The sequence below is a fragment of the Myxocyprinus asiaticus genome, chromosome 28 (genome assembly GCF_019703515.2).
Source record: "Myxocyprinus asiaticus isolate MX2 ecotype Aquarium Trade chromosome 28, UBuf_Myxa_2, whole genome shotgun sequence".
Taxonomy (NCBI): domain Eukaryota; kingdom Metazoa; phylum Chordata; class Actinopteri; order Cypriniformes; family Catostomidae; genus Myxocyprinus; species Myxocyprinus asiaticus.
In genome coordinates, this window is record NC_059371.1 from 16831440 (window position 1) to 16842288 (window position 10849).

The 10849-nt window shown below is 39.9% G+C and overlaps 2 protein-coding genes across 2 annotated transcripts in view; one reads left to right on the top strand and one right to left on the bottom strand.

Annotated features, from left to right (window-relative positions):
• The window catches only part of LOC127419398 (DNA (cytosine-5)-methyltransferase 3B-like), a 71362-nt gene extending 61473 nt beyond the window's left edge, over window positions 1-9889 (bottom strand). Inside the window, exons 1-2 of the mRNA XM_051660738.1 lie at window positions 9688-9889; window positions 6505-6603 (exon numbers count right to left, since the gene is read on the bottom strand). Of these exons, the coding sequence (XP_051516698.1) occupies window positions 6505-6564 (60 nt within the window). The 5' untranslated portion in view covers window positions 6565-6603; window positions 9688-9889. The remainder of the gene's footprint in view (window positions 1-6504; window positions 6604-9687) is intronic.
• Window positions 1-10849, top strand: part of LOC127419409 (F-box only protein 6-like) — a 312359-nt gene that overhangs the window by 147217 nt on the left and 154293 nt on the right. The gene's annotated exons all lie outside the window — the stretch shown is intronic.

Below are 10849 nucleotides of genomic sequence, written 5' to 3' on the forward strand. Positions count from 1 at the left end.
CATACACTGTAAGACTATTTTCATCAATGCAGTATTTGTTTTTCAAAACTATTTTCAGTGGAATTAAAAAAAGAGGTGCTGTCAAAAGAGATTCCTTTTAAGAGATATTAAACCCAAAACTGAAAATTCTGTCATTATCTACTCACCCTCATGTTGTTTCAAACCTGTTCAACTTCCTGTTCAAGCACGTTAGTCTCAGTCACCATTAATTTTCCAACATGATCACATGGGAAATCGACATGCTTTGTCCAGTTGTTCAAGTACCCTTAAATCGACCCCATTCTGATGAATTACTGCAAGCACCATCCCCTATCAGACATTTTTGGATTTAATTAAATGTGTTCACTTTTACCACATGGCACTACTGATAGCAAGTTGCGCGAGCAATCTCCAAAACACAGGTTCTGGTCCTGTGGAAACCAGGAAGTGTGTTCACATAAATAATGGTAAACGTGATTAGGAGGCTGAATTTTCGCTCTAAAATTACACTTTTACTCCACTGACAGTTAGGCTTGGGGTTGTGGTTTGGGGGTAGAGTTAATAAAGTATGCAGTTCTGTTGACTGTATTACATTATTTACAACTAAAAATACAACTCCCTTTTGGCGCCACCCTGTGGACATTTCACATGGATATTGGATCACACAGGTGCACATACATTTAACAATAATTCCAGTTTTGGCCACTGGGGGCAGTGGTACACATTTTGGTCAGCACAGGCCGATTTAAGCAGCAGAAATTTCAACCTCCTGTCACCAAATTCACAGTGTGATCACTCTTTCAATTTCATTGTATGGAAAAAAGATGCAATGAAAGTGATTGATGACTGAGGTTAACATTCTGCCTAGCATCTCCTTTTGTGTTCCACAGAAGAAAGAAAGACAAGAGAGAGGGTGAGTGAACACTGGCTTGATGGAATTTTACTAATCTGTTGTAATTCATTTAGTTTCTCATGCAAGCATAATAAAAATAAGCTGGTAGGGACTTGTCCTCTCAGTTTGCTTGTGCACGAAAATTACACGGCACGTATTTGAATGGCCAGTATGTGCCTCTCTCCGGCCTGGCCAAGCAGCTGGTCAGATGCAGTGCTCAAAGAGCCTGCTCTCTCAATCTCTCTCTCTCTCTCTCTCTCTCTCTCCTTTACTCACTCTCGTTATGTCTTGCTCTTTCACTCTGCAGTCTATGGAGTGCAGAAAAGGACTAAAGGAGCCTTGCCTCATTTACAGTCTCAAAGGGTATAAAAAAATCATCAAAAAATAAAAAGGTAAGTTTGAAAATTAAAAATCAGGGACAAAGTTGAATCAGGGACCGAGTACTAAATGCACAAATCTGTTAGAGCAGCTCTTCCACAAATTGAACCAGACACAACCATTTTCACTCTCTCTGTCACAAGCACTCTATCTTTCCCTGTTTCTATAATTCCCTAAATTCCCCTGCACCTTTGGCCTCATTTTGAACTCCAAACACCCAAAACACCAGTGATGTGTGAGAAATCCACACCATTTTACACCTCTGTTTATGTGTGTAGGAGAGAGGTATATGATCCGGATGAGTGTTTCTGAAAGTAAAAGTAAGGCTAATATAATTCAAATTACAGATATATAATCACACCTGTGTGTCACAGAAGCTATTGTTCCAGTTTTATCAGCTTGTAAAATAAACAACTTCTTCCTTCAGAACAGCATTTTCTGTGTCCACATTGTTCTGGTCTGTCATTATTTATTCACACTCATGTTGAATATACACCAATGATGTTTCTTTCTTCCATGGAACACAAAAGGAGATGTTAGGCACTATGTTAGACTCAGTCACCATTCAATGAAAGATATGCCATTCTGACTACTATCTTCCAGTTGTGTTTCATGGAAGAAAGAAAAACATACAGGTTTGGAATGAGTGTGATTCAGTAATGACAGGAAGGAAAAGGAAGGAACAGTTCACCCAAAAAATTTTAATTCTCTCATCATTTACTCACACTCATGCCATCCTAGATGTGCCTGACTTTCATTATTCTGCAGAACACAAATTATGATTTTTAGAAGAAATCTCAGCTCTGTAGGTCCATACAGTGCAAGTGAATGATGACCAAAACTTTGAAGCTTCAAAAAGCACATAAAGGCAGCATAAAAGTAATCTGTAAGACTCTAGTGGTTTAATCCATGTGTTCTGAAACGATCCAACTGGTTCTGGGTGTGAACAGACTAAAATATAACTCCTTTTTCACTGTACAGCTTGCCATTGCAGTCTCTAGCAATGTTCCCTCTAATTTTTGTTGTTGCTGAGAAAACCTATTTCTATTGGGTGGAACCTTCGGCCACCTGAGCAGAATTTATATATATATATATATATATATATATATATATATATATATATATATATATATATATATATATATATATTAGTGCTGTCGAAGTTAACACGATATTAACGCGTTAACGCAAAATTAGTTTAACGCCACTCATTTTTTTAACGCATTTAACGCGTAATATGAACCTTTGAATAACCAGTAGTTCATGAGAAGCGAGTCAATTCACGCAAACGCCACTAATGTCACATGCATTGACCATCGGGAAAACAGATGGTGGGAGACATTATGCTGATACCTGCGGCAATCATTTGATCAATGTAGCACAGCAGTAGAACATGCCGGCAAAGCACAGATAGAGCTCGGAACTTTGTAACATGATTGCAGCGGCAAGACAGCTGCCATTTGAACACCAGCCTTGCAGTGCGAGGCACAGTGCGAGCGCGAGGCAAAAGTTGCGAGGCGCTGTGTGAGCGCAAAGTGTTCCGCGACTGCTATCGGGTCCTTGAATAACATATAACGTGCGAGTAAGGCAGCCGGAGGAGTTTCTGGTGCTCCCCTAGGGAGTTGGTGCCCTACGCAGACTGCGTAATATGCGTATAGGGAGTGGTGGTACTGATTACCGGCTAATGGAAACGCTGCTGCTGTCTCCAAGGTTCTGTCACAGTGTCTCTGTTTGATAGTGCACTAGCCAATGCAAAAGTTGGAGACATTGCTGGAACCCAGCAGGTAATCTACACTGTCATTAACCTATTTAATCCCACCGATTACAATTGTGACCGGGGTCTAAGAGGAGTTTTTGATGTATTTTGCACAGAGTTGTCAGTTGTCAATTGACTTTTTTGCATGTCTGTCAAAACTCCATAAAAAGAAGCAAATATATCCTGTCATAATGCACTTACAACTACTATATTTTGTACATAATTTGAATTGAGTTGTGCTGTGTTCATTTTCTGTTATTCAACTCTGTTGGTGGGGTGAAGCATATTTTGTCCACTCATGTTTATAAAGATATTGAGATTAATCATTATTAACTACAAAAAAAATATTTTTATATTATTAATCGCAATTAAATATTTTAATTGTTTGACAGCCCTAATATATATACACTATATTGCCAGAAGTATTCGCTCACCCATCCAAATAATTGAATTCAGGTGTTCCAATCACTTCCATGGCCACAGGTGTATAAAATGAAGCACCTAGGCATGCAGACTGCTTCTACAAACATTTGTGAAAGAATGGGCCACTTTCAGGAGCTCAGTGAATTCCAGCGTGGTACTGTGATAGGATGCCACCTGTGCAACAAGTCCAGTCATGAAATTTCCTTGCTACTAAATATTCCACAGTCAACTGTCAGTGGTATTATAACAAAGTGGAAGCGATTGGGAATGACAGCAATGACAGGCCACGTAAAATGACAGAGCGGGGTCAGCGGCTGCTGAGGCGCATAGTGCGCAGAGGTCGCCAACTTTCTGCAGAGTCAATCGCTACAGACCTCCAAAGTTCATGTGGCCTTCAGATTAGCTCAAGAACAGTTCGTAGAGAGCTTCATGGAATGGGTTTCCATGGCCGAGCAGCTGCATCCAAGCCATACATCACCAAGTGCAATGCAAAGCGTCGGATGCAGTGGTGTAAAGCACGCCGCCACTGGACTCTAGAGCAGTGGAGACGCGTTCTCTGGAGTGACGAATCACACTTCTCCATCTGGCAATCTGATGGACGAGTCTGGGTTTGGCGGTTGCCAGGAGAACGGTACTTGTCTGACTGCATTGTGCCAACTGTGAAGTTTGGTGGAGTGGGGATTATGGTGTGGGGTTGTTTTTCAGGAGCTGGGCTTGGCCCCTTAGTTCCAGTGAAAGGAACTCTGAATGCTTCAGCATACCAAGAGATTTTGGACAATTCCATGCCCCCAACATTGTGGGAACAGTTTGGGGATGGCCCCTTCCTGTTCCAACATGACTGCGCACCAGTGCACAAAGCAAGGTCCATAAAGACATGGATGAGCGAGTTTGGTGTGGAAGAACTTGACTGGCCTGCACAGAGTCCTGACCTCAACCCAATAGAGCACCTTCGGGATGAATTAGAGCGAAGACTGTGAGCCAGGCCTTCTCGTCCAACATCAGTGTCTGACCTCACAAATACGTTTCTGGAAGAATGGTCAAAAATTCCCATAAACACACTCCTAACCTTGTGGAAAGCCTTCCCAGAAGAGTTGAAGCTGTTATAGCTGCAAAGGGTGGGCTGACGTCATATTAAACCCTATGGATTAAGAATGGGATGTCACTTAAGTTCATATGCATCTAAAGGCAGATGAGCGAATACTTTTGGCAATATAGTGTATATATATATATATATATATATATATATATACACCAAAATTTTTGTTGGTACCAATACCAGTTCAATTTCACAATTCTTGATATTTGAAATTTCAGTACCACAATAAAAATGGATAGGCTAATATGCTAATGATTATCCTCTTTTACAATTATTACAACTATTTAAAAAGTTAAATATTAATGTACATATTAACCTTTTAAATAAAAAAAAACTGGCATGTTGCCTTAGTGTTTTTTTCAATTAAGTAAACATTGTTTAATGTTTTGAATTATTCAGGCAAATAATCTAACCTAAGTATAAATTAAACTAAGAACAAAGTAGGCTAATATATAACAAATAAATAAAGAGCAGTCAGTGGCTTTCTTTTCAGTATTGTTGTTTGATTAATATTAACAACAGCAAGAGATCTACTGTATTAGGCTGCATTAAGCCCAAAGTATACTTCAGTCAGATGCAAATAGGACACGTGACGCAAATCTCATCTTCAGCATAGTGCTCGAGCACTGAACGCATGCAGCCCGATTTTTCTAACCGCGCATTTTTGAACACACAGAATGCACATGCACCTGAAATTATTTGCACAAATTAGTAGATCCAAAAGGTGGCAACACCCACATTTGAGCCATTGCTGTCACGAACAAACACTAGAACAAGACGAAATCGCTGATAAATAACAGGAGACAAAGGTAAAAACAACAACAGTAGATGCACGTCAAGAGTGCGTGTGTGAGGAGATCTGGAGGTACCTGCATTTGTATAACTCGAGTCTGAAGGAATATAAAGACATCTTAATGGTTATAAACTCCTGAAGAGAAATAGTCCGGTGTCTCGTACAGTCGTAGCGTGCATTCACCAACCGCCTGTGTAAGCGTGCACCATCAAATGAAGTATATTTTGACAGGCTCGCGTTCGAATTTATGCAGACGCTGAGCGTTCGCATCAAAATTGAAGTATACTTTGGGCTTTAGTGCGTTTACACTGCAACGTCTTATGCACAGATCCACACATACCTGATTTCTTGTTGCACCTGTTTGTATTCACATAAGACATAAGCGACTGTTTATGTTATTCACTCACGGGACTGGCATTGACCATGAAGCACATTTAACTGTTTGGCCACGCAGCTGCATATGGTAAATCACTGTAAATGCGGTTATTTGTATGTGTTGTTTCATGACTTAATAATGCATGTTTCCACTTTGTTTACACAAAAGATTTCACTCAAAGCTTCAGCTCCATACTGAAAAAACAGAACATTCACTTGGACTCCAGTTGAAACACTGAGCATGCATTCAGCTCTAATACAAGAAATCTCTTGGTTTTCCAACACAACTTTGAGTCGGCGTGCAGTGCGCGGATGCTTTTGCCATCTGTGTGGGAGTAATATCAGAAGAGTGTGCCCGCCAACGTGCACAGCTGCCTTAGAGTGAACAGTGGTCTCTAGACAGGATCATGATTTCAAGCTCGATTGCACTTCCTAGTGCTAGACACATGCGCAGGGCACTAGATGGTGCAAGGAAGTGTAATCAAGCTTGAAATCATGATCGCCAAGGAGACTGCTGTCAAGATTTATAGTGAAAAAGCAGTTACTGTATATTTTGGTCTGTTCTCATACAAAAACGATTGGATCGCTTCACTTGCATTCATTTGCATTGTATGGATCTGCAGAGCTGAGATATTCTTCTAAAAATGTGTTTGTGTTTTGCAGAAGAAATTAAAGTCATACACATCTGGAATGGCATGAGGGTGAGTAAATAATGAGAAAATTTCCATCTCTGGGTGAACTATTCCTTTAAATATCCTTTTAAGAAAGCATGGCAAATATAATGTTATCCCAGCTCTCTTTCTCAGTCTTACCATGGCAGTCATCTTGTCACTTTCCTCCATGATAGCGGAGGAGTACTTGTTGGATGGCATCACTGTTGCAGTCGTCTTTTTTTTAAGTTCTTCTCTATTCTGTCAAAAAAAAAAAAAAAAAAAAGGAACAAAAGGACAAACAAGGTAAGAGATATCAAATCAAAAGATACGAACCAGATATGGGCTAAAATAAAAAACAACAACATACTGTACATGTGCTTAAAAATGTATGTTCCTCTGATGAAAGATTAATGGATCCCTGTTGTATCTGTCCTTCGGGAACTACAAAACACAGCAAGTGATTTCCTTGGGACAAATAAAGACTACGATCAATCAAATAACAATGAATCCATTTCTCTGACATCATTACATTATCATTCTTCTGACCTAACTGTAACAGCATTTATCTAGATCCACCCCGTGTTACAGTTGTGATTGAATCTTACTTCCAGTTTCTGACTTTCAATGAATTGGTTTTAACTTTAAGGAATGTTTCAGGTAATGATTGTCATGGTAAAGCCATTACAAGATCATGTCAGTCTAAAAAAAATTAGTCTGAGGTTATGTATCAACTTAATAAGATCAAAGCCACTATATTATTTAAAGGATTTGTTCTTTCTACAGTAGACAATAGTAGACTATACTATACTTCTAAGACAGAAAAGTAGACTTTCTGTCTTTCGTGGAACACATTAGTTTTGAAGAATGTTCACAATGCCCTTTTCCATACAACCAACGCATACAATTTAGCAACCAGGGGCTGTCAAGCTCCAAAAAGGACAAAAAGCACTATAGAAGGGACAAAAATATTTTTGGGGGGTTAAGTATTACTTTAAAAGCGTCACTTTATGTAATTATAAGTATTAATAAGTTAATTTTCTTGTGTAGTCCAAACCTCCACAAGGTAGAAACAATTGGCTTGTCAACACAACACACACAACAGAGTCATGCATACTTTCAGATCACAGCTGATGTTCACGGTACACATTGAGGGTGGCAAATGTGTTTCTGTGTCATTAAAAGTCATCAGAAATTATTCCCATCATTTTGTTGTCTGTATCACTCAAATCCACTTTTAATAGATGGTTTGACAAAGTAGCACTCGCACTGATACATAAAGCCTTTCATTATATTTCTCTTTGGTTTGTTTGCTAAGAATAAACAAATAAATTCCAAATATTTTGGTGACACTTTCCAATAAGGTTCTATTCGTTAATATTAGTAACTGTATTAGAGATCATTAACTAACAATAAACATTATTGTTTGACAGCATTTATAGATGTGTTAATGCTCCTTTTTTTAAACTGATAGTTCATAATGCATCAACTAATGTTAACATATACAAGCAAGATAATAAAAATATATCACACAAGCAAGAGTGTTGTTGTACTGAATAGCAGTACTAAGGCTGTGGTTCGGTAATAGGCACTAGGGCACAGGCGTAATACAAACAGTGAAACAGCTGTTATACTAAATATCAGCACTCTTGGAACACCGCTTGTCCAATCAGATTAGAGGACAGGAATTAACTGTTGTATAATAGTCTATATGATCTGAATAGGGAAAGTTAGGAAAATTGACTTAAACAACTTCAACAAGCCACAATACGCAGACAGGACACATGCAGGCAAGCCTCCAGGTGCATCCTACACACAATAGCTAAATGATATTGTGCTTGCAAGTCAAGCGCGTGCAAGTACACACACACACACACACACACACACACATAAAGGCATCTAGAGCTTGAGCTGATGGATTTCATTTCAGAAGCCCATTATCCAATGACAATGCTTATGTTTTCCTTGAGAGTCCCATAAACACCTAGGCATTGGAACACACGCACACATAGTCTCTTTCTTTCTCTCCACAGGCCAGTGAGAGAACTGAGAGCAAATGTAAAGGTGAATAAGAGTGAATGCGAGAACACAATGAGAGGCCGCATGAAAGGTCTGGATGAATGACAGAGATTGTGGAATGAACCTAACGTGAAGGGGGGGGGGGGGGGGTTGTATTACATTTATATGTGTGTATTTGTAGCAACATATAAATGCCCGCATGGTTCTGAGATCAGTGCGTTGTCTCTTTGTTACATGAGCTTTTACTGAAGTGTGAGTAATTTCTATGCATCTGCGCAAAACCAAAGTGACAGACGGCGCGGCATTCCTTCGAGAGGCCCTGCGGGCATTGCGCTTGCTCCGCCGTACAGTCTACCAGCCCCAATTAGCGCGTTACCTCGCTCAGATGCACGCGCAACTCACATTCACCCAGCCACGGAATTCACCTGCACTGAGCGCCCCTTATTTATTACACGGGCCCACATTTCTTATGTACTGAATAAAGTAGATATAAATCGTAAGTAATATTGTAAAAGTGAGATACTTTCACAGCGCGCGCGAGACCCTTCTTTATCCGCGTGACGCTACACATGGCAGGCAACACAATGAACCAGTTTTAATAAGACAGTACTTTAACTACTGCGAGCGCTTTCTTCATGGCCTGTAGAGATGTTCGCATCGCGAAATGTGCATAAAACTACTTTATTTCAACCAATCACGTTTTCTTAACCTGTGGGGGGGCTTTAAAAGCTTTGCTTTTAAAAGTATATTCTCAAAGGCTCATTTTCACCTGATTTTCCTCCAAAATACTCTAAACTTTGACCAATTGCAATTAATTTAACCTGGAAACAAACAAACAAATAAAAACTTAAATCGGCCGACTCTCACCGGTTCGATGGGAACATCTGGATGTGCACGAGAACGTCGAAATATAGACTTTGAGTGATCAGAAATTATTTTATAGAGATAATCAACAAGTAAAGTCTCTCTACAGTGTGCACACAACAGTAAACAACAATCTTGCAAAACAGCTATTGCAAGAAAATGGGGATTTAATCTCAAAATCTACTGTACCTACCTCCTCGCGCCACTTACATAATCAACTATAAGAGCAGTTTTCAGAACGCCTCAGCCATGCACGCTCGATAATTACACACTATTCCATCGTTTAACTAAAGGAAATTATATACATTCTAGTTATACTGTATATATTCTATGACTTAGACTAACTCAAATCAAATCTAAGTTAGTAGTCTATGCTTTCAGACATGTGCGGTCATGCTGCACTTGATCTCTCCCCGAGAACGCGCACCAAAGAGCTCCATGCAGAAGTAGAATGAAACTTACCTGTCTCTGGAGAAGCGAGAAGTGTTATTTAAAAAAGCTTGAGAGCAGAGATAGATGGTGCCGTTAGAGTAATCCACTGCCAAAGTGTATCAGTATGTCACACTAATCTTTGCTTGTACACACGCCTTTAAACCCTTAGGGCGAATATGTAAATGGAGTCTCGTTCACAGGGACCGTTGGGTCTCTCGCCTCAGTACTCAGGCGTGACTTTTCCCGGGTCTCGAATCGCACTCCCACTGAATAAAAGCTACTTTTACCTCCAACAGTTTAACCCTTTCTCGGGATGAGACGTGTATGTCAAGCACGTGTTTTTGGAGGTTCTGTTTTGTGCAAATAAAATTTGTACGTTCATGTTTTTCCAAATATATGAACTGCATTTGTTTCTTGAAGCTGGTCAGAACTGTACAAATTAAATGTAACTGAAATTATATAACAGTGTAGTTAATATGTTGTTGAGGTCGACTGATAGGCTAGTGGATTTTCCCAAATGATAACTAAGGTGGTGGAAAGGGCCAATAACTGATTAATTGGCCGATAGTCTTATATATTTATTTATTTATTTTTATTTTATTTTTTTCTCCCCAATATGGAATGCCCAATTCCCGGTGCGCTCTAAGTCCTCTGGTGGTGTAGTGATTCGCCTCAATCCGGGTGGCGGAGGACGAATCTCAGTTACCGTCAATCTGCGCATTTTATCACGTGGCTTGTTGAGCGCGTTACCGGAGACCTAGCATGCGTGGAGGCTTCACGCTATTCTCTGCGGCATCCACGTACAACTCAACACATGCCCCACCTAGAGCAAACCACATTATGGCGACCACCAGGAGGTTACCCCATGTGACTCTAGCCTCTCTAGCAACTGGGCCAATTTGGTTGCTTAGGAGACCTGGCTGGAGTCAAGGCCCATAGTTTTATTTAATCCATTTATAGTATGATTGTGAGGAGGAGGAGGGCTAATCAAGCCCAACTGGGGGCCAGGCATGCGTAGTCACGCCCTCCTCCTTGTCACAATGATACAAAAAATGTTTTAGTCTTTTCTTACTATTATAGCCACAGACATACTGTAGAGGGGCTACAAAAATCTAAAATGAACAAAATCCCAAAAGAAGTTTATTGTACAACCAAAATCCCAAAAATAACCAGAACATTTTACATTTTGTGT